The 25,258-nt window shown below is 28.4% G+C and overlaps 3 protein-coding genes across 3 annotated transcripts in view; 1 reads left to right on the top strand and 2 right to left on the bottom strand.

The window, feature by feature from the left end:
• Positions 1-9,881, bottom strand: part of LOC113377765 (RING finger protein unkempt) — an 11,204-nt gene extending 1,323 nt beyond the window's left edge. The window contains exons 1-8 of the mRNA XM_026618185.1: positions 9,760-9,881; positions 9,447-9,656; positions 8,575-8,864; positions 7,780-7,915; positions 6,511-6,713; positions 6,001-6,149; positions 5,659-5,926; positions 4,387-4,722 (exon numbers count right to left, since the gene is read on the bottom strand). Of these exons, the coding sequence (XP_026473970.1) occupies positions 4,387-4,722; positions 5,659-5,926; positions 6,001-6,149; positions 6,511-6,713; positions 7,780-7,915; positions 8,575-8,864; positions 9,447-9,656; positions 9,760-9,818 (1,651 nt within the window). The 5' untranslated portion in view covers positions 9,819-9,881. The remainder of the gene's footprint in view (positions 1-4,386; positions 4,723-5,658; positions 5,927-6,000; positions 6,150-6,510; positions 6,714-7,779; positions 7,916-8,574; positions 8,865-9,446; positions 9,657-9,759) is intronic.
• Positions 9,882-18,999: 9,118 nt separating this feature from the next.
• LOC113377780 (phosphatidylinositol 4-phosphate 5-kinase type-1 alpha-like) lies at positions 19,000-23,141 on the bottom strand. The gene is made up of 4 exons (XM_026618200.1): positions 23,007-23,141; positions 22,525-22,663; positions 20,352-22,432; positions 19,000-19,297 (listed from the first exon to the last, which is right to left on the bottom strand). The coding sequence occupies exons 3-4, from the start codon at positions 22,371-22,373 to the stop codon at positions 19,253-19,255; spliced, it is 2,067 nt and encodes a 688-aa protein (XP_026473985.1). The 5' UTR covers positions 22,374-22,432; positions 22,525-22,663; positions 23,007-23,141; the 3' UTR covers positions 19,000-19,252.
• Positions 23,142-24,480: 1,339 nt separating this feature from the next.
• The window catches only part of LOC113374912 (nitrogen regulatory protein GLN3-like), a 28,815-nt gene continuing 28,037 nt past the window's right edge, over positions 24,481-25,258 (top strand). Inside the window, exon 1 of the mRNA XM_026614873.1 lies at positions 24,481-24,862. Within this exon, the coding sequence (XP_026470658.1) occupies positions 24,713-24,862 (150 nt within the window). The 5' untranslated portion in view covers positions 24,481-24,712. The remainder of the gene's footprint in view (positions 24,863-25,258) is intronic.

Genomic DNA, 25,258 nt, shown 5'->3' on the forward strand with positions numbered 1-25,258 from the left:
ATCAAATTCTGAATTATGCATGCATGCATATACACTTGTTTGTTTGTGTGTGTGTGTGTATATATGTATATATATATATATATATATATATATATGAGTAAGTTCTTCAAGGGCATACATCAAATAAAAGGCAAAGATTTAGAAGTTAATCTTTAATTTTTCCAAACGTTTCGACATAGTATTTTATGTCATCATCAGTGGATCTACAGAATGAATATTGAAAAATTAATATAATCTAGGAAAAAATGACAGAAATTGGAAAAAGAACTATAGATATAAGTAATATAATTATAACAATAACAATTACACAATATAACAATATAAAAAAAACAAGTTAATGTATATATGATAGTGCAAAATTGTGTTCCTTGCGCTAGCTACTGATGTAAGACCATATTTATGTAAGTTACCTTCATTGTCTATATATGTGTATGTGTCTGTATTGCATATGTATGTATATGTATATATATGTATATATATATATATATGTATATATATATATGTGTATGTATGTATATGTGTATATGTATGTATGTATATATGTGTATATATACATATGTACATGTCCGTATGTATATGTTTATATATACGTATTATTCGTATGTATATATGCATATGTATACGTGTTTTTACATGCATATCATATATACATGTTTGTTTTGTGTGTATATTTATGTATATATATATTACGCTTCTGTATGTTTGTATATATTTCTTTTTACTTTTCATTTCTCTTGTTTATCTATCTGTTAAGTATAATTGTTATTGTTATAATTATATTACTTATATCTATAGTTCTTTTTCCAATTTCTGTCATTTTTTCTTAGATTATATTAATTTTTCAATATTCATTCTGTAGATCCACTGATGATGACATAAAATACTATGTCGAAACGTTTGGAAAAATTAAAGATTAACTTCTAAATCTTTGCCTTTTATTTGATGTATGCCCTTGAAGAACTTACTCATATTTCTCAACATCAAAATTAACTACTTCAACATATATATATATATATATATATATATATATATACACAAAGTCGAAGAGAAAAAAAAGCAAATTAACCCTGTTTATTTTGTTGTTGTTGTATACTTGTACAAATTCATAATCATTAATTTCTAAAAGTTTCTGAATGATTTAAATCGTTTACAGTATGTAATCAAAGTTGTAAAACTATATCTCATCATGTGAAAATATTTTCTGTTTTGAAATAATGTATATATTGCCATATTTTCAGAATTACAATACAAAATATAAGTTCTGAAAAAAAAAAATGCGTTAATAAGCTATTCTATAAAAAGTTTAATAGAACAACCATGATGAATCCGACAGCCAACAACTTTGATAAACTTAAGATATGTGTATGCATTTTTGCCATTCAAAATGTAATGATCTCACATTTTAAAATCATATAACATTTCTTCCATTTTGGTATCGAGAAATATTCTCATAGTCTATGCAACAAAATATTGAATACAATAAATATAATAAATAACAATATATAATTTTAAAACAAATCTTTTGGTATCTTTACAGAACTCGCTAATAACTTCTGTTAATACAAATTTCATGAAGACCATTAGTCTTATTAGGACTATCTATTACAAAATGTCCATCAAACCTAATTCAGAGTAACATCCTATTTGATATTTCAACTGAAACTGAAACTAAAAATAAAATTATTATAGAACTTAGTTGCATTTAACATAAGTTTATATATATATATATATATATATATATATATATATATATATATACATATATATATATTTTAATATACTTACGCAGAGTAACTGTATTTTCAAAATGCCAATTGAGACCAAGTTTGAAATAAATTTACACTGAATTTCAATAATATTTATTAAAGTGATATTAAGTGAAATATTGTGAATAAACGCCTTCAATAAAGTTAACGCCTTCAATTTATTAATGTCAGAATAGTATTTTTAACGATTTATTCACTAACACACAAAAAATTGTGTTGAACATATTAAATTTAAGATTAATAGCATGTTTTATAATAAAAATAAATATGCTACAAAGTATATATCTTGAGACATATGTATTGACATAGCATATACATATATGTGCATTAACCATGAAACTATATAATTAGACATGCTGTAAGCATCTTTTTGTGTGCAGCAAAGTTGCATAAACCTCTCAATACTTGAAAAATATTGAGATTATGAACTTGTAAATTTCTGCAAAAACAAAAAATGGCTTTCAAGAGTCATTTATGTGAAATAATTTTCAGTCCGTGCTATAAAAAAAAAAGTCCCAATGTATGTATGAAATAAATAAAATTTAATATAGGATAAAAAATAATATAAAAAACGATTTAGCCAATATATGAATAATTGTAACGAATGAATTTATCAAGTGTTTACTCTTGTAAGAGAAATTATGAGCAACTTTTGAAAAAAAGCATTTAATTGTTAATTAAAAAATGGAGCCTTTGTTTCACACATTTAACAATCTAATAAATTTAATACCTATCCAAAACATGGTACAGAAGATTTTAGCATGATTTTTCATATCGGGAACTAAATAAGACCTTCGAAAGCAGTAAAAAGAAATGCTAAAATAAACTTTTCCAAAGCTCAGAAGGATCCTTGGAGAAGACTAATATAAGGTAGTAATGCGTTGCCTCAAAAGCCAGCCAATGCCTTCACCAACATGTTCACAACACTTACAGTAGATTGTGACTATGCTATTTTCACGGCAATTTGAATTATAATACCACATAAACCATGTTGAGTTGAATGATATTTTACATCACACAAGAACAGTTAAGATAGTCTGCACTGCAACCAAAGTTTATATGAAAATAACATGAATAAAACTCGATTTGTTTTATAACTTAGCAACAGGTGAATCAAAACTTTGAGAATAAGATTGTATTTGTTTATTTTGATCATTAATAAAAAAAATTGATATATATATATATATATATATATATATATATATATCACAAAATAAATATTTACTTAGGAAGAAGAACCAAGAAACTTTGATTGGAGTGTGGACTATGTTGGAGTTTAACATTAAGAGGTAGAACTCTCAGGGATTTGTTTTTTAATAATTTGTAAGCATTTGAGCCCCTGGGAGCAAGAAATCCAAAAACTTCTATATTAAGGACCACCCTAATATATATACAGTAGAACCTCGATTATCCGGACCTCGGTTATACGGATTCGCGATTATCCGGACATAATCGCCGGAACTTGCATATTCCGCCCGCGCCGCTGTTTCGCTGCTCCGCGCGGCATTATCGCTTTATGTAGTCCGTTTGCAATTTTACTAGTGTGTTCTGACGTGCATATATACATTTTTAAACATGCAAAAGCGTAAGAGGGTGGTGTTATCCTTTAAAGATAAAATAAATATTATAAAATCATTAAAAAAAGGCGAAACCGGCCGTAAGTTAGCTGATAGGTATGGTGTCGGTATATCCACTATAAGCGATATTAAAAAGAATGCCGATTCAATTTTGTCGTACACTAGTTAGATGGTGAAGAGGGAAGTGAAAATCGGAAAATGATGAGATCAAAAAATGAACTCTTAGAAGAAGCTCTATATTGTTGGTTTTTACAAAAACGATCAACAGGACAACGATTATCTAGACCTTTGTTAGACTGTAAAGGCATTACAGTTAAATGAAAAATTAGGCGGCGATGAATCGTTTGTGGCAAGTAGTGGATTGATTTTTATTAATATCTATGTATGTTTGTTATTTACGATAAACAAAACATTATTCTTCATAATTTGGATTATCCGGATTTTCGATTATCCGGATACCTATCGAAAACAATTAGTCCGGATAATCGAGGTTCTACTGTATATATATATATATAAATATATATATATATATATATCTAAGATTTTTTAGATGGTGAAATATACAATAAAATGTTTCCAGGCATCCAATAATAATAAAAAAAATTGTGAGGAATATGTGAATATATGTATGTACGAATTAATGTACACTAATCACACATGTAAATGCCACTAATTTTGGCAGCTACGGTAACTAAGTGATTAAATGTTGTTAAATCATCAGTATCAACAATTAACAAAGAGTTTGCTAGCACCATACCTCTGAATTTGCCTCAGATGGTCTTTTAATGGTATGATTTTACAATATATTATTATTTAATTAATACGTAATTACTTTAGATGACATTTGTTGAATGGCAGACAAATTTTCTTTGGTCCTTGGGCAATTGAGTTCTTTGATTTTTACTTGATATAACTGGCTTAATTGTATACATACATACACACACACAACATATATATATATATACATATATATATATATATATATATATATATATATATATATATATATATATATATTAAGTAAGTATAGAAATAATTTTTACCTGGAGACATGTTTGCTCCAGCAAAATCAAATAGACTGTTGTTGTAACTATTACCAATCTTTGTGTGAGAATTTAAAAAGTTGTCCATATGATCTGCATGTGTAAATCTAGATGAAAGGAATCCAGATTGCAACTGTTGCAATGGTGAATTTGTTGGACTAAAGTTGGACATTGTAGAACCTGGAATATTTACTGGTGCTGACGTTCCTAATAACCCTGATGATGCCAATCCAGCTGATATAGAATTTGAAACACTAATTTCTTGATCTTTCAATTCTTTGTCCATTTGTATTAAATTCAAAGAATCTTCTAAATTTAGTTCATCTAGTGCGTTGCCTAATAAAAATTATATATATATATATATATGATGCACAAATAAAAATACATACTGATAGATTTTTGAACCTCAAATTGAAATTGAAATAAATGCTAATAAAGTAATAAACATTAGTGAACAAATTTGTTAATTGAAGCATATCTCACTTATTTTCCATATTACTCTGTTGTGCACGATATATTGCAGCCATGTCAAAATACAAACTAAAGACTAATAAAGAAGATAAGATGGTTCAAACTCATATGGAAAAAATAATGCCTGCTGCACAATGTCATCAAAGATAAAATAAAAGGACTAAAAGGGACTACAAAACAGAAAGAAGCAGTTGGTTGACGAACAAAAACAAAATTAAAACCAGAAGCACAGGACCGGAAAGCATGAAAGCAAAAGCTTGGAAATGAAAACTAATAAAAGTTCCTGAGAAAACAAAAATAAATAAGTAAAAAAAGCTAGTATTGCAGTGTCAACAGCATTAAGAAAACTGAACACAATAAGTTGTCATTTTGTGTGATGTCGTAACACTTGTCACTAACGAGCAACATATTGTTACTAACAGTTTAAAAGATGAACAAAACTGGATCTTGGTTTGAAGGAGGAAAATGTTACCATAATGAAACATGTATTTTGACTACCGCCGCAGTTAGTGAAAAAAACAAAGACAAATTCACAAAGACTTTCAATATCTCAAGTGTTAAAAATAATTTTCAAGAATTCTGGATTAAACTAAGATATTAAACAACAGAAAAAAAACAATCTAAATCAAAATTTTAAAAAAGAAACCATCATGCTCACTGCCAAACAGTTAGACACTGATGTACAAATCAACAACTTTTTGTTGAGTAATAATTGAATAAATAAGATACATCTAAGGTGTTCACCAACTACATTTTCTACTGATTTAGTAAATGAACTGTTCATGAATTTTCCTTGAGTACCTAAGCCATAACTCAAGCACAAGCGCTTCTGTTCTTTGTCCATAGTCCCCAACATACTGTCATTGTCTAAGGACAACATTTGTTTGGCTATGTCATTGTTATACTCCTGACCACAGAGGCCAAATTGCATTTGAGCTGTATAATTCAAAATGCTAGAGATATTTTTATTTTGCCCATGCGTCAACTGTGAACCAGGTGCTTTGCTATGTGAACTATTTGATCCTATACTGCTTGTTGAAGCAGATTCAGACACCTCTCCACTCCCATTCTGTCAAAAGTTAGCAGTAAATGCAAAATTATCTTAATAGTGATTTCAATAATTTAGCAATTATAAGTACTCACAGATGAGTCACTTCCAGCTTTATCTTTCTTGTCCACTGCTGAAAGAGTCTGCGGTAGTGCACTAGATAATATATCTGCTAAGTTGGTACCGCAATCAAGTGGTGCATTCAATTCACGTGCCAGAGCCATCTCCTCTGCAACACAGCCCTCTGCATAATATACTACTTATGTAATAGTCTAATCAGCCAATACATATCAGATTCTCAAACATTGCAATAATATTTGTCCCACAATTTGTCAGAGTTATAATATAGAATAAATTATTAGTTTTCATCTATTTTATGGAAATTATATTATTCAGTATTTTGATAAGAAATTCAATGTTGAGTTTTCTGATTTTCAATAATGTAATATGCAGTCTACTTTTTTTTATTCATTTTACATATATGAATAAAAGGATATATGAAACTTGAATATAATCTAATTAAATCATCCTATATTTAAAATTATTCTCAAATTTCCATTTAAACTCGAAAACTATTATTGATTTTCATATAATACTGAACTTACGTTCAACATGGGCAAAAGCACAGAAAACTCCCCTAGGACAATATCCAGCTTGCTGAACATCATTACATTTAGTAGATTTATAAATTTCTGGATGAAATTGTTGTTCAGTTCTAGTATGACAGTATTGGCATTGATCACCGCTATCACAATTTCCAGGTTCTCCCCATTCTTCTCCATGCTTTACATTAGGACATGGTGTTGATCTAAATGATGAAATTGAAATAAAAAAAAGCAATAAATCCACTTAAATAAAGTACTTTTTACTATATCATTGAACTAGCAATGAGAAATTTGTCAACTTTATCTCAATTAACTTTCCTCACAATAATAAAGAAAATGAATTGATAATGTGCACAAATGTTTTAAATGAATCATTGACCTGTGGCACAAATGTTTTAAATGACCATTGATACTGTAACACTTATTAATAAATAAATAAATACTAATGTTTATTAATTGCACATAAAAATAATATAAATAGATAAATATATTTAGTCTATGTGAGTACAGAAAAAGGTTTATGAGTAGTCAATTGTTATTATGATTGAACACATTATTGATTTTCATATAATACTGAACTTACGTTCAACATGGGCAAAAGCACAGAAAACTCCCCTAGGACAATATCCAGCTTGCTGAACATCATTACATTTAGTAGATTATAAATTTCTGGATGAAATTGTTGTTCAGTTCTAGTATGACAGTATTGGCATTGATCACCGCTATCACAATTTCCAGGTTCTCCCCATTCTTCTCCATGCTTTACATTTGGACATGGTGTTGATCTAAATGATGAAATTGAAATAAAAAAAGCAATAAATCCACTTAAAAAAGTACTTTTTACTATCATTGAACTAGCAATGAAGATTTGTCAACTTTATCTCAATTAACTTTCCTCACAATAATAAGAAAATGAATTGATAATGTGCACAAATGTTTTAAATGAATCATTGACCTGTGGCACAAATGTTTTAAATGACCATTGATACTGTAACACTTATTAATAAATAAATAAATACTAATGTTTATTAATTGCACATAAAAATAATATAAATAGATAAATATATTTAGTCTATGTGAGTACAGAAAAAGGTTTATGAGTAGTCAATTGTTATTATGATTGAACACATAGAGCAAGTTTCATAAAATGAAGAAGTAGGAGCACTACACTCAAGAATAAACACATTTGACATATTCAGTGCTCAATTAATATAAAAGATAAAATATTAAATAATAATGATTAATATATTAAATAATTTTCCGGAATACCGATATTTATATTTCCTAGGGCTCCTTCTTTTATCCTTACTATTGTGATATTGAGGACACGCATATCCTTGTCTACACAACCTAGGTGGTCTTTTGCATGCTTCAGTTTTATAACTGGATAATACATAATTTGTATCTGAAAAATAAATAATATTTCATAAAATCATAAATTATTTTTAGTTAATGATAGTAATAAAAACAAGCTATAGATAAAATAAATAAATTTGTACCACAAAAAATTAAACATCATAACGTGTGTGAATAATTGACTTAATCAGTAATAGCTTAGAAACCTTTAAATTTATGGCGACTACTTTGATGATTTTTTATAATTAAGCCACTGTTTATTGGCCTATATTATTTTAGAATGTATGTTAATACTATGTACTCTATAACGCTAGAAATTTTCATCAAAATCAACAAAATTTTTTTTTTTCAATAATTTGTAACATTTCAACAAAAATAACCTGACTGATCTTCAACAAAAACCAACAAGCTGGATTCCAAGCTGATATCTAAAGTAGCTTTAAAATAGTTTTTAAATTTTAAAAATTGGTTCAGTATTTTTGTGGGCAAATTTGTGCACGTATTTATGTATTTTAAAAATATGGTTGATAATAGGTCTAATTTTGACCCAAATACATAAACAGTTGCATACTTTTTCAAGTGTAGATGAACGATTCAGAATGATCTCAAATGTTGAGAAAAAAAAGAGCAAATCAGATTTTCTGCCAAAATTAAAATTCCCATATGTTTGGTTCCTTATTTAAAATTATATATTGCATATTGAAATACCTTGCCATTTTGGGTCCTCGTTCATTAAATTCCTTTCCTTATCTAAAACATTTGGACCATTGCTAGTAGCTCCATTAGCGTCAATTTCCGGATTTTCTAGAGCTTGTAATTCTTTGATATCATAAACAGGTGGCCTTAAATCATGATTACCATGAGCAAATGCACAATGGGGTCCATTTTTCACACAATAACCTCTTGAATCAGTGTCATGTACACACATGCACGTTTTGTAATATCTCAGATGATACCTTCTTTCAGTGTCACCAGCCGTGCGATGCAAAAATGTACAACTTAAAAGAATTGTATTATTGTAAAAGTTGATAAAAATAAGAGTTACTAAATTCTGTAACATGAAATCAAGAAAACATAATACAAACAACTTATTTATAATTCATTTTTGCATATATATATATATATATATATATATATATATATATATATAATATACAACTACATTAGTATCTATGAATATGCAAAAATGAAAAATACAACTATATTAAGAATACAAGATTTGAAATAACATTTCTGAATAATAGTTTTATTTTATAAAATGCTTGTGTTAACAATATTTTATAAAATAGCAATGAGCAAGTGCTACAAATAATGATAATTACATAATAAAACATTCAAAACAATTTGGCGTCCTTTATTTGACATAAGCTCGCATCGCTTGTCAACACTGTCAAGTCTGACACAAGCCATCATAAAATCAAACAATGACAAATGGGACAATTGTTACATAAAACAACGCTCATATTACTTGCAATTGGATTTAAAAAACAATATATGTACATGGCCAACAGTATACCTATTATATAGCGAAATTCAACATTTATCTTAACATAAAGCATAACACAAGTCAAAATGCTTACTCGTCTCCATCGGGGCAAACACCTGTAGTTTCATCGTATTTTGTACAATAATTGTCTGCGCTATAGTTAAAAGAACCATCTCTCTTCCTAACAGGTCGCCTACGTCTTTGATTCATAAAATGCCAATGAAAACATGTAAAAGGCCGATGCTGAGTGCATTTGTGTTGTAAAAATGACGGACACTGTTCGACGCGGAATTCTTTCAAATATCTGCAAAATGCGAAACAAGCTTTAAATAAAAATCTCACAGATCACTAAATCACAGATTCATTTTCACTTTGGACACACTATGAAAGACCTACTTATTACTTACGAGTAATGATTAGGTTTTTCTGTCTGAGCTGTCAACAAAGGTTTTGATTCCGACGGCATTTTGACTTCATTTGGTTTTAGTTTGTGTTCATTCTTATTGCGTCTTCGGGTAGCGCAAGAACGCTAAATTCAACCAATTGAAGCAAAGCATCATAGTCACGTGATCGCAAAATTAAATGGCGTCGAAGTGACAAGCTTTTTGATATTACATACCGCCAATTTTAAATTACTAGCACTCAAAAAATATCATGACTCAAACATGTATTATATTTGAAAGTACAATTGTTTTTTATAAACAAACTTATAAACAGTCAATTGCATGTGAATGTATTTGACTGTGATTTGTATTATTAACTTTTATAGAATAAAAATTTTTGTAAATGCTTATTTCGTTTATATAATTAATTATCGTACGAAGTGCCTTTTTTGTATCGCATTTAAAAGTAGAAAATTGAAATTCAAATTTTATAACAATATTTCATTCATTTCTTAATAGCCCGGTCAATTTTAAGAAAGGGTGAAGGTTACAATAATTCATAATGGGCTGTAACTTTGTAAAATTGCTCAAAATACAATTATAAAATAAATATCAAAAAGTCCTCATCGTTTCGGTGCAAGCTAAAAAATTGGTACAAAGTCAAAGGTAAAAAAAATGATTTTTTTGCGATTTTCGGCTGCATGGTCAGTTTTATCGTAAAATTACCTAAGACAAAATTGTAGAGCATAATATTGTTTACAAAAAATGTATTAATACTTTTTTTCTGAGAGCTACCGTTTTAAAGATATATCACTTTGAAAAGTACGTTTAGCGCGCTTTCTAGTTGTTTTTCTAGTAGGCTTAAACTATATATATCACAAAATAAAACACAATTATTTTGGATAATCATTTCTTTATTCTGCAGTTTCTAGTCTCAAGTTGCACCTTCTTCGACGCAGCGACTAAAAGAAATAAAATAAGACTTAATTATCATTTTATTTATAAAATCATTATAAAAATTATTTATATATTATATAATTAAATATAAAAAAATTACGTAATGAATAAAAAAAAAATGCAGTAACTAACAATAAATATAATTTAAAAACGAAAACACGCAAAAGGTGTTAACAAACTAAAATATTGAAAATAAACACAAAAACACAAAAATTAAAATACGAAAATAAAATTGTAATTGAAAATATGTAAAAGTGATTGAAATGAGGATGAAAATGAAATGGAAACAAGTAATTGCGATGACAAAAAAATAGTAACAGAGAGCAATAACTAAAGAGTTCAATAATAGGAGTTCAAGACGGCACCGTTCAAAAGGGTTGAAAAATCTTGAACAAAAAAAGTTATATATATGTTTACATATACACAGTGGTAGATTTACAGTAGAGGCAGTCGGGGTGAGAATAAAATTCTTAATAACATTTTTCATTTCAAGAAATATAATTAACAAAACATAGTACGATTGTAATGCAAAATTTAGTTTCAAATAAGCGATTTTTAAAATTCATTAGTTTTCATTTCAAATTTTGAGTCATTAATTTGAATCCATTAGGAGCGCGGGGTTGCCGAGCGATATTTGATAGCATAACCCATTATTTACTTTATGTTTACTTATGGCATAACCATGCATATTTATCTATGAACCAGAATAACCATGACTAAACTATCAAATTGGTTGATAAGTTATTACCAAATTTGGCAACTTGGGTAATAAGAGATTCGTAAACGAGCTGAAAGTTTAAGAAAAATATAATATATTCTTCCTATCTTGAGCACTCCTTATAGCTATCGAATTTGTGCACTTCCAAAGCTTATCTAGTCGTGCCTTAAGGCAAACTGATGCTGGAAGTTACCAGATATTTTATAAGAATTTTATTATTAAGTACAATTATTGTTATATTTCTATGGGTTAAATGTTAGTCTGGAACGTGGCGCTTACATGCTTCGATATTTCTACTGCGGTTACTTTAGAAAAAAATTAAAATATAAAAAAATCAAAATTTTCAAGTTTTTTCAAAAATTGTTTTTGTAAGTTTCGAAAAAATTTAAATTTTTGGTACAGAAAGTTCCCGCAATTTGCATTTAAGCACAATGCCATACAACACTATAGTTAGTATTTAATGCGTAATAAATTTTCTGCAAGTCAAATAGTATAAATAGAGATATAACAACTATTTAAGTAAAATTTCAGGGATGGGGCGGCATTTTCGTTAGTGTCCCAGAGCATCAAATTTCTAAATGCGGCCCTGCATATACGTACATAAAACCTTAATAAATCTTTTCTTAACAAGTTTTTTCACTGCTAAAACTTTGAGTCAGAGTTTCCGTAATGACGCAAACTGCTTCTTCTGATATGATTTCTGATACGAAAGTCGCAAAGAACTCTCGACGGTATATTGGTTCAGCGATTCTCCATGATAATTAAGCTTCGAGAGTATCGGCCCATATGGATAACCATATGCTAGCAACGTAGTAATCACTGAAGACAATAATATAATTCTGCTCTAATTTCGACCTCCATCGTTTAGCAAGACTAGCTCTAACTGCTGACACTTTAGCCATAACGTGTTCCACCTGCTGGATAAAGTTCAGACGACCATCAAACATTACTACCAGATAACATGCCAATGGTGTATTTGTGCCATTCACCGGCAGCATTTAATCGCGTGTGAAGAATTTGAGTCTTCGATTGCGCTATTCTCCATAATTAGTTAACTAATTAATTATTGATGCAGACCGAATCCGTCCATTGGGGTTATTTCCCCAATGATGGAAATAATGAAAACTTCTTAATCAATAAAACTCATCGTCAATTAGTCCTTCATTTCTTGCCAAAGATTGACTGAGAAATCAATAACTTACACAAGATCTGAATTAAAAAAATTAGTTTGTACGTGTTCATAAAACATATATCTTCTAGTTAAACCAAAAAAAAATTAAAAAAGTCACAAAATCGTAAATTGGCACACCTTAGAAAAAAAAAGTTCGATTTTTCACCTTTTTTTCAATGGTTTTTTTGGTAAAAGGGTTAATTTTTGAAAAATTTTTGGAATGTTTGAGGTTTAACTAGAAGCTATTACTGTAAAGTAGATGTGTGCAAAATTTCATTGGAATCGGTTGAGAACTTTTTGAGTTATCCCGCCCGCAAGTTTCAAAAATGTCGTTTTGAGAAAAACGCGTTTAAAGTTTTGACACATAGAACAGATAAGAGTTGAGGCGTGGCACTTAAATGAGTTTTTATTGTATAAATAATGATAATTTTGTTTTGAATATTTACAGGCATATTTTTGAGATGTTATTGTAACGATTTATGAAAAAAAAAAATCGATTTTTTTTTCTTGTTACATGTATCGCCCCCCTTAAATTATTTGAAAATGTTCCCATTTTCTCAATTCATTTTTTGTCGGAACTGTAACAGATACTATACCATACGTTTTAGAATTTGTTGAATTATTTTCGAATAAATAAAAAAAGATCGTCGTAAGACCAAACATTTGAAGCGTGTTCCCAGAACAATGTTGAACAATGCAAAACGCAAAATTATAAAAGGGTTTAAAATAAATAATAAAAACGTAGGAAAAAAGTAGGTAAAAATAATAAATAATCACTACTGTAATGTTTAATAATATATATATTTATTTTCAATATTAATTTATATATATATATATATATATATATATATATATATATATGAACATTAATTCAATAACGTAATGTATTCCTAATTTAAAACTTTCAAAACTGATGTGGTTCCACATATACCATTTATATAATACATACAATTTCTACAGAATTAGTTATTGTTAATTTGCACGAAAAGGCAATTTTTAATAGGATCACAAATCACACATAACAATTAACTGCATGACTTGCTAAATTTGTAAGCCAGAATATATTTAAACTAATTTTGACTACAAATCTCATGGCAAGCTTTAGGCATTGCTTTTGAATAAAATAGCAGCATGATTCATTATATATATATATATATATATATATATATATATATATATATATTAGGGTGGTCCTTAATTTGGACATTTTCGAATTTCCTTGCTCCCAAATTAATAAAAAACAATTCTCTGAAAGTTTTAGCCCTTAATATTGTCTTTTAGATAGAGCGCAATTCAATCAAAGTTTTGTATGAAAACAGCATGAAAAAATTTTGCAGAGCGTCGAATTTTCAATAAAAAATGACACGAATTTTCACTTTTATTTCATTTGTCGCTAAGTTTTGCCTATTTTTTTTTTTAAATTTTCATACGAGTTTTATTTTTTTTCATGCTATTTCCATACAAAGTTTGATTGAATTGCGCACTCTCTAAAAGTTAATATTAAGAGCTAAAACTTTCAGAGAATTGTTTTTTACAATTTGGAACCATTTGAGCCCATGAGAGCAAGGAAATTCAAAAATGTCCAAATTAAGGACCACTCTAATATATATATATATATATATATATATATATATATATATATATATACACGCATATATGCATATATGCTAACAATGATATTACCAAACTATACCTCTTCTTGCATTTTAACAATATTCCAACCTTTCACCAATTAATTTTATTAACAGTAAATAAATTAATATATATAGGAATGCCATATAAAAGTAAAATTAGATTATGATACAAAACTATGATTGTTTAACTATAAATATAATCAAGTTAAAATTATGAAAATCATCTATAAAACATCTATAATGCGGATGTATCTTTGGTTTTGCTATTCTGCGAAATTTATTATAACCAAACTTGTTCGCCACGTGAATTGAAACGTTATATATAGTAACAGCTTCAGATATCCATTTAATTATTAAAATGTAAATTTAAGTAACTTACTCGAGCGTTTTGAAAAATTCGAAATTTTTTAAAAAAAAAAAAAAATGCCGGACTATATATATATAACGAATTAAAGTAACTTACCGCACAAATAGCTTAAAAATAAAAATACACAGACAAAATCAAAAATAAATATTGGTTATATTTAATAACAAAAAAAAAACAAAGTTAAAATTTATAAATAAATATGAAATATAAGAGGACCATGGTCACCAACGTTGAACAAAACCGTATTGAAATTGATTTAGTTGCCAAGAATAAAAAAATGCGATAAAAGGACTGCGACAATAACGCACGGCGACGTCCACCGGAAGAGAGAAGGATCAGCGTCTGAAATGGTGCATAAACGAAAGATATGGGAAATTAGTAAATATAAGGTATATACAATGAATGTAATGTATAGAGTTTTAATTCAACGGTTATGTTCATCATGGCCATATATTTTCCATACTTATTTACAATTGTTATCTTTATATTTTATTTACAAATATGTGGTCATAAGCGATATTTATCTTACTCTTCGTCAGTGTTTTTTTTATTTTTAAGCTATTAGAATAGTGAGTTACTATAATTTGCTGTATCTACGTATTACATATATTTCAGATTTATTTTGTTATGATGTTTAGTTGTGAATTTACAATTTTATTTCAAACTTTTAGTAATTTATCTATTCAAATAAAAACAAATTCTTATTTAATTTATTATACTTTCCACTAGAGAAGGATCGAATTGAGACTCGGAACAAAGGTTAAAGTTTCATCTAATTTTTGTTTTTTCTATTAAATCAGTGGATGTTACTATATATATATATATATATATATATATATATATATATATATATATATTAGTTATATATATATATATATATATATATATATATATATATGTAGTATTAAACTGATATCAGTTTTTAAAATTATTATGAGTACCGATCTCAACCATTTGGTCTTGATGTATTCTATGTATTGTATTATATTTATATATATATATATATATATATATATATATATATATATATATATATATATCTTATTTTAAGTTATCGAACATCTAAGAGTAACTAATAAATTATATTAATTGTTAATCATCTAAATCGAAGCAAATTTGATAGATCTTGTCGAATGTTTATTACAGCTTAACATCACTAATCACTTAACATAAAACATAAACTTTATAGATTGTTTTTTACTCATATTAATTAAATAAAAATTTATTTTAAAGTAATGTTTATGTGTGTGATGGAAAAAAACTGTAAATTATCATTGAAATACATAATTTCGATTTAATAGATGAATATTAGATCAAATATGCATTATAAATATAACATAATAATTTCAGTACTTCGAACATTAATGAGTTTGCTTGATTGAATCTGCATACTATCTATTCAATATGAGATATTGTGAAGTTAAACGATTATATTATACACAGAAATTTGAGTTTCACGCAGTTATACATTTAGATACTTTTTAAAATATATACGAAACATATTTACACAACTATATTTATACTAAAACATTTATTATATTATTTTATGCTATATTATCTTATATAATATTATATATAAATACCAACACATATATATATATATATATGTATATATATATATATATATATATATATATATATATATATATAGTAAATAATTATTCATTATAATAAATGTATTCAGTTTTCGCTAGTAAATCGCTAGGAAATCAATATTACATTAGCACATATTTTATTAAGTTTCTACTATTTGAACTACTGTATAATATATATATATATATATATATATATATAAATAAATAAATAAATATATATATATATATATATATATATATATATATATGTATGCATTAACATGTGCTCAAGATATATACATACAACTATATGTACATACATAAATATATACCTATGTAAATACATATATAAACTATATATATGTATATATATGTATATGTATATATATATATATATATATATATATATATATAATTTAATTATTTATTTATTTATGTATAGTTATATTTAACATTCCCTTGCTGACGTATTAATATTAGAAAGTCAAATTCGCTAATTCGCTGACATGATAATTGTAATACGTATATATGTTTTTATGCGAAAGTAAATTTCTCATCAATTTTTATAAAACGTTGCACTAAAAAATATAAATAAAAAATTTTGTTATTTGATAAAACTCAATAAGACTAATCGCAATGAATTATTCGCGTGATGAATTCAACATGAAATTTTTCATGAACAAAAAAAACTGAACCAATTTTAAAAATTAGAAAATCGGTAAAGCAATATTTGTAGAGAATTGTTGGGAATTAATTGTTGATAAGACTCGACCAGACCATCCCTTGCTAATCAAGCATTACAACTTTTTAATTTAAAAATTCCAAAAGTATTTCCTTAGGTTTCAATTATCATCAATATTCACCGGGATTTCATGTGAAAGTCGAGAGAGGATTCGACGTTTAATATCAAAAGAGAGATCTGAGCAACAACCATGTAATGGCCGATATAGTGCAATTCCATCGCAAGTTCGATTTCGACAACTTAAGATTAATGGACCATCACGAACAAAAGTACAGGAGGCACGTACTTGAGCAATGGTCGAATTAAAAAGAACTACCCTCAACTGATTCAAAATGGGAACAAAGTAACGATTGGAGGTAAGAAGGTCTTTAAATTCGTCAAACTTAAACGTTACAAAGAGAAAGCTGATAATAGGCCTGCTGCCTGTTGACGTAAATGAGTCATCATTTATTTTAAATTAATGAAATATATCAATGGATACAAAGCGATCTCGATTATAGGCGATTATGGAATTGCCGGAAAAACCACTGAGTGTTGTTGCTCATCTGCGATATATTTTACTACGTGAATGGGCCAGCAAAGGAAGACACAAGCGACAAAGTTGCTTTCCAAAAACCTCTTGACACAGCGAACGATCGTATCAAACGGCTAGAGATCGCGACAAAAGCTCAAAGCTGCTGATCCTAATTTGGGCATGGTGGAACTTACTGCCTGTATCAATTCTAAAATCTATTCATAGCTCTAATTTAGGAATGAATTGATTTTCCAGTGAGGTTTGTATATATAGATCATGAAAAATGTATTGTCAATACCAGCATCACTTCTTTCCATGACGAATTCAACGCGGAACTTGATGCAATTTATATGAAAAGAAGTTGATGTTAAGACTATATCATATATACTTCCATGATGTACTAGAATACTTCTTTATATATGATTGAAAAATATATACATATACACGTGATATTCATCGCTATCGTCGTATAATAAAACACTAAGCATAATGAATCCACAATGCAACAAAATTTAGGAAAATCGCCATTTAAAAGCGGTATTTCGCTGGTATAACATAAAACAAAATATATGTAATTCTAAAGGCCTTTGTGAAAAATTCCGATAATCCAATTTTCATCCTTCTGCCATTGAATTCTTCAAAACAATGGTATATTAATTGATATGATAATACTTGTTTATCATTTAGAACACATTCATGGAATACGCTAAAAATCATTCTCTTTGATTTGCATTATTTGAGATCTCTATAGATACACTTTTATGAGATACTAATTCTCCTAAAAGTTAGTAACCAAGTTTTTTTTTGAAGATCACATTTCATACCGATACCAAAAATCTTAGATAATGGATGTTAGTTCGATGCAAACTTAAATACATTACATATTACACACTAAAATTAATAAAAGCTTAATACAAAGTGTATATAGATGAACCAAAAAGGACTCCAGTCTTAAGTGTTTCATTGTTCATATATGCAAATTACTCTGATTCATATTAGTTCAAAATTAAGTACAACTTTAATTTATTATAAGTGAATTTATAAAGTTTTATATAGAAGTCCGAAACTAATATGTATTTTGCAAGCATATTTTTGAAACGAGATTACAGAATATGTTCTCTTTCTAATATTTTTTAAAGGGTTATTTAATATATACTCGTATCAATATTTTGTATATGCATGCAAGCATATAAATATTTGTATGTATGCCTTTTAGGAATTATTATAAAATGGTGGAACATATATAGAAACTACCAACACCAGAAAATAAAATATTTTGTGTAGTGTAGTGGACAAAATAGTATAATAATTAATTAAATGTAATAAACATTTATTATCACACCTTTCATATGATATGATACAAGTTAATATAGTATAAAAAATGTGATAATAGGTGCCTTAAATTGTCAAAATTAACTAATATTATGATACAATGTTTTTGACCATTTTCATAAATAAACATACAATAACAAATTGTAAAAAGTTATAAAAATATATAAAATATACATTAAATATTACATACCAAATTCGCTATTACATTGTATATTACTTACATCAATATATTATTTTTCATAAACTCAATCCTCCTTGTTATTACATATAAGTTGATGCATATGTATTATATAGTTAAAGCTACAACAAACCATAGCATACGAATTCTATAAATGTTTTTAAAACATTATTTTGATAAACAGAGAAATTCAATTATTTATATAATTTCAAATAAACTTATAATAAAACAATTGAACAATGTTGAATCCAGCCATATATCACACCAGTCATTTTAAATGATTTTTGTTTTCTGAATTACGATTCCATAAGCAACTTGATTTTTCATTTTTTATTTATCACAGTGTGGCATTTGAATGATGACCTCATTCTTCATCTGTTATAGGTAACCGAAGTAAATACAAAAATGCTTGTATCAGCAGTTCATTATAAAAGAATAGTCAATTAAGTTAATTATTAGTTCCAGAATTAATTTATGTTAAGTAAATTTATATAGTCATTGTTAGTAATGCACATAACAACAATATAATGCAAACAATTCGACTAATAGCAAATGCAACGCAGTGATTAAAGTTTCATCTGAATAAGCAAGTTTCAATCACTAAACCATTAATACAGATGCTCCAATTTGTTAATAGCCATTATGTATTAAACAAGGATTACCATACAATAACAAAAATTAATTTGGTAGGACTATGGTTACATTTATAGTTTCTAATATGTGAATTAACCACATACACATGAAATGAATACTTTTATGGATCGCAAATATTCTTTTGATAGTCATCTATATAAGAAGGTATACTGCAATCTCTTTATAATAATAGACTAAGCTTTGTCAATGAAAGTCAAAAGCCTCCACTTACACTTTACAGTCTTTAAATTGATATAGTAGTATTAAAATTATTCAATGATAATAGAATTATTATGATTTATCTATGCAAAACTTTTGCTAGCAACAGCATAATTTTGAAATATTGCTTCTGTTTGAAATGTAATGCAGTTGTAATTTAAGAAGACTTTTGTTCTTTCAAAAGTTATTCATTGCCAAAAACAATAATTTCTATAATTATGAAATCTAAATCCGTGACAAAAATACCTCAGCAAATTCCTTTACCTAATTTAATGCATCCTTATGAACTCAAGTACTGAAATACATCAAGCATTGCATTTCATTTTGAACCAGAAAAAGAAAATGTCAATTTAAAAAAAGTCAAAATATCTAAAACAAATAAATTATTATAAAAATTTTCATAACAAATATGATAATAATGCTTGTTATGAATAGTCATACAAGACTGTAACATTAAGTTTTGACTGACTTATCAAATTTCAATCCATATTTGGATAATAAATGCTATTAAAGAGGGTAAATGCATTTATCAACCATAATCCTAGGCCTATAGCCTTATAGACTGTAAATTACTCACCATTGTATTAAGAGTAGTGATAGTATCTTCCACCGAGTCCTTACCACCATCTGTATGCAAAGGGGATGAAGGGTATGGGGTCTCACCGCTACTGCTGGACTCTGTAAAGCTAGGTGTCCCTTCAGTCCAAGTGGGAGTAGATCCTCTTGGTGTAGAAGCAGATGGTGTCCAATTGTGAGTTCTACCAGCATTGTCAACTGATAAGTTACTTCTTGTATCCAAACGCACCTCAGAAGTACAAACTGAATCATCTTTGTGTGATATCCTAGTAATGGTAACTAAAGTTCTCCTAAGATCTGCAGAATCTGCAGGGCCATGACTCGTTGAATGCATTACATCATCAAATGCAGGTGGAGGTGTAGAAGAACTAGAACTGCAGGAAGGGGCATTTCCTGATTGGAAACTACGACCAGACGATCTAGATGTACCAGGTCCATTATTGCGACTTCCAGAAAATGTGTTACTATGCCAGGGTCGCCTGTTTTCAGCTTCACCATCCCCTTCCACTGGTCTCTGACCTCGTGTGATGCTCTTGCGTTTGGATGGTGAATGCTTCAATGGTGATGGTAATTTCTTGAATACAGTTTTAGCCATGAAATCTTGAAATCTCTGAGCATAGAACCCAGGGCGGTGTACAGAAACTGTGTCTCCATCATGTATTATACTCTTCCAGGTATGTTCGAGTTTCTTCTTTAAACGATATGATTGAAGAATATCTATTATTCCAATAAATAATAATAATCTTTCACCTTTTGCTGTGCGTGCAGGAATACCGCCAGGAGGTACATCTTCCTCTTCATAAATTGGTTCACATTCTGCTTGAATGCTTTCCATAGCTGTAGAGTGGGCTACTAGCCTTTGCCTGTTAATAGATTTGGAGCGATTCAATCCTTCACGAGTTCTTTCATGTTGAATTAAAGAGTCTGGATTATCAGATGCACCTTCCTCATAATCAGATTCGTCAGCACGATTATTCTGCACCTGCTGCCCAACTTCAGACTTTTCCATCAAAGCTGTATCTAAGTTATGTATGGCTAACAGAAGAGAATAATCCATAATTTTGAAACTCTCCAAGACCCTACAATCCCTTTGTATAGTTTTTACCAATGCATTGTACGTATCAGCTTCTAACAATAATCCTTCCGGATGCTGTTCCATAAAGTCCAAATCCTTGAATGTCGGTGACTTTTTGTTACGTTCCAATTTAGAGGCTTTTCTTTTATATGTAGAACCTTTTAAATCATATTTTTGATGGAGCTTTATTGAACTAGGTAGCAGATTATTCATTGCGACAAGACGAACATTTTTACTATTGCATTGATAGCAATAAAGACCAAAAAACTTTGGTAATAATGTCCTCGGATTCTGGTTAAGGTTCATGTAATATCCTGGAAGCAATTTTTGTAAAAACTCTCCTTCTTTATGTTGTACTGTTTTTATAATAAATTCATCATCCTCTGTTAAATAAAAGATTGAACCACTCGCACCCGGATTTGAAAGCTCTCTAAGGGGAGCTGAACACATAGACATTAAATAGTCATCTGGCTGGATACCAAAAAGATCACGAAAATAACGAAATGCAATAGGAGCATAATTTTTAAATCTAAATTCAGAATAATGATGAGCAGGAGTATGATTTGAACCTTCATGAGGAAAATTGGTGCTCTCCAGGGTCATGAAGTCCTGCATTAGCAAATCTCTTTCAGGCTTAGAAGCTAAACTACCAACTGCATGCTGAATGCCTAGCTGGATAGAGCCCATAATCTGAGTTGTTTGAATTTTTTTATAAGTAATTTCACCACCAACACCAACTCTTCTGTGACCAATTTTTCTTTCTTTATCACGCATGCCTACAGAACGCCCAATTTGAGCAGCACCTGATTCTAAGGTCATCATAGACTTTGGTTCAGCAGCATGGTTTTCATCACCTATCTGCACCTTGGACATATTGTTCTCTTGCAGATTCTTGAATGATTCTGAATTCGCTAATTCTATAGCATCAATTCCATCACCGGATGCCATTTTTCACTATCAATGTCAAATATCTTAACAGAGGCAATAAAAGAAAAAATGTAAAACACCTGCAATAGAAAATGACAGTGTCTGAATCGACTAGATCATGATAAGTATTGTACAATGATATATCATTTGATGTTTCTCTAAAATTATTTACCCTTATATATAGGTCACGTTTAATTAATTATTTGTGAAGAGTTCCCAACCAAGCCATGCCCAAAGGTCGAAAAACAGCATTGTGGGCAATAGAACAGTCGCCAACAGAAAGTAGTATAAGAGTGTTGACATGACATACTCTGAAATATAAGTTATATTTACTACTTATTCAGGCAACATATTTCACGTTTTATATTCTTATAAAAATTGTGAAAATGAATTCAATCTCGAGAATTCAAAAAATGACAATTTTATAGAATTGAGGTTAGTTAACTAATTAGAACATAGACAATTAGTTCAAATAGTTGTGCGTACGTTCTATAAACTCTGCATGAAAAAATTATACGAAAAAAACACAGAACATTAAACTTCTGTAAAGAAATATATACTCTAAGCGATACTTAAAAGAGATTGACGCCCTTGTCAAATGTTCTGTAATAAATTATGTTTACGCAATTTAGAATTATGTCAAACAATACTTACAATTCCCATTATATAAATGATTAAAATTTAGATATCCATGAATTTAGTTAGGTTTCATATTTTCATATAAAAGACAGGAATATAATATAAGAAAGAAACACAGTTTATTACACCAATCACACAAATATGTCAAACTATCGGATTTATCTGCTAATATCTCCCTTTCATGCTACAACGAAAGACAGCATCGACTATGAAAATAATGTGGATGTAACCTTTCTAAAAAAAATATTATGTTTTTTTTGTTTTTGCCTACATTAATTTTATTATAAAATATCTTATTAAATGAACATTGTATTATATTTCCGAATAGGTACAATTTAATCCAAAAGGTAAATGTTTGCTGCATCGATTTAAATAAATACAGTAGTACCTTATATATATATATATATATATATATATATATATATATATATATATATGTATATTATTAGACTTTGTTAATATATATATATATATATATATATATATATATATATATATGAATATATATATATACTTTTCTTTTATCTATGAGTAGTACCTCGATTATCCAGACCTCAGTTATACGGATTTGCGATTATCCGGACTACCAACCAAGACAGATTTATATGTATGTACATACCTACAATTCGAATTTTTGCACGATTTATGCTGCAGTTTAGTATATGCATGTAATATAATCTAAGAAAATATATATGTACATACATAAGGAAATGCTAATTTCTTATTAAACATTGACTTTTGTTAATATTTATGTATGTATTATATATATGCAAACAATATTATATTATGATAGTATAATGATATTCCCAGAATAGATGTATACAATTTGTATCTTAATGTAAAAATCAACGTATGTATTTAAGTCAAATAAAGCAAATTTTCAATTTAAAAAAATTATGTATGTATTTGTTATTTTTGATAAATACACACCATTATTCTTCATACATTGGATTATCCAGATGCCTATCGACGACAATTAGTCCGGTTAATCGAGGTTCTACTGTATTCAATTTTGATACAGCAAACCATATAGTAGTTCCATGTAAGATTTATTTGATATTATTTTTAAAAATAAAAGTAACAAGACATTTTATAAAAATATAAGATAAAGTATTTTAATCTGAATTTTCAATGTCTGAAAAGAAAACTTTCAGAGTGCTTTAAAAACAGATTTTCTAATATGCTGATAATTCATTAATAATGAAGGTATTATTCGATTGACTATGTTGAAAATGTTATTTGATATAAAAAAAACTAATTAAGTTGGGGCACTATATTACAATATGCATAGAAATAGAAATTATGTTTGATTCGTAAGTGAATCCAACCAATGTTTGCATAGTCCTGTTCTGTGTACAGCGTGAAGGTATATTCAACAAATGGGCAGTGCTTGCAGCTCCACTCATGCTACATGTAAAAATTGACAGTAGTGTAAACTGAACATTAGCGAGAGTTCTCTATAATCTTGCTCTTTTAGTAAACTAAAACAATAGTTCGCTCGCGAAGAAAGCTCTCGCCTAATGTTCTTCCTGGTAACATTAATGGCAACGCTAATTAAGTGGCAATGATTAAAATACTCTGACAAGCGTAATGGGTGCTCACTGCCCCAAAAACGTGCGCTTTTCAAACAAAACATCGACACACAATAATGTAAAATGTGAATAATTGTTCAAAATAAGTGTCCGTTTTTTAATGAAAAGTGTGTGTTCTGTCAATCAAATATGTCTTACGTACCCCTAAAGTTTTACGATGTTTGTCGTCTTTGCTTATCTGTTTGTGGTTGTGATGACAAGTTCGAGATTTTTGACGATTTGCCGAATGAAAACTACAGTGGGATATCGGACAAAATTATGAGTTGTTTGTCTGTTGATGTAAGTGCTTTTAGTATTAACTGCTCTTTTCGATTCTTTTGGCTTTAGTTTTTTTGGATGATAATAGCAACGCCATTATGCACTGTAAACTATTTTCGTCACTGCATTAGTATATGTGGTGATGCACATGTATGTGTCGATGGTATAGAATCGCTTTTGTCAGGTGCCCTTTTCAATGTGTATGTGCGAATCGTATGAGATCATGGCAACCTACGCAACGCTCTACATACTTGCATGTATCAACAATAGATATGATTCATAATATTTTACACAAGTTTATTGACTCTCTGGTAACGTCAGATATTTCGACTGCTTTTTCAGCAAAAGATAATATTTTTTTTTAAGTTGTTCTTTTTTTAAGTCGTATATATTAGATAAGATTCAGCTTTCTCCTTG

Source organism: Ctenocephalides felis, unplaced genomic scaffold (genome assembly GCF_003426905.1).
Source record: "Ctenocephalides felis isolate EL2017-DRISC unplaced genomic scaffold, ASM342690v1 CF-g0.4_SCAFFOLD_01886, whole genome shotgun sequence".
NCBI classification, from domain to species: domain Eukaryota; kingdom Metazoa; phylum Arthropoda; class Insecta; order Siphonaptera; family Pulicidae; genus Ctenocephalides; species Ctenocephalides felis.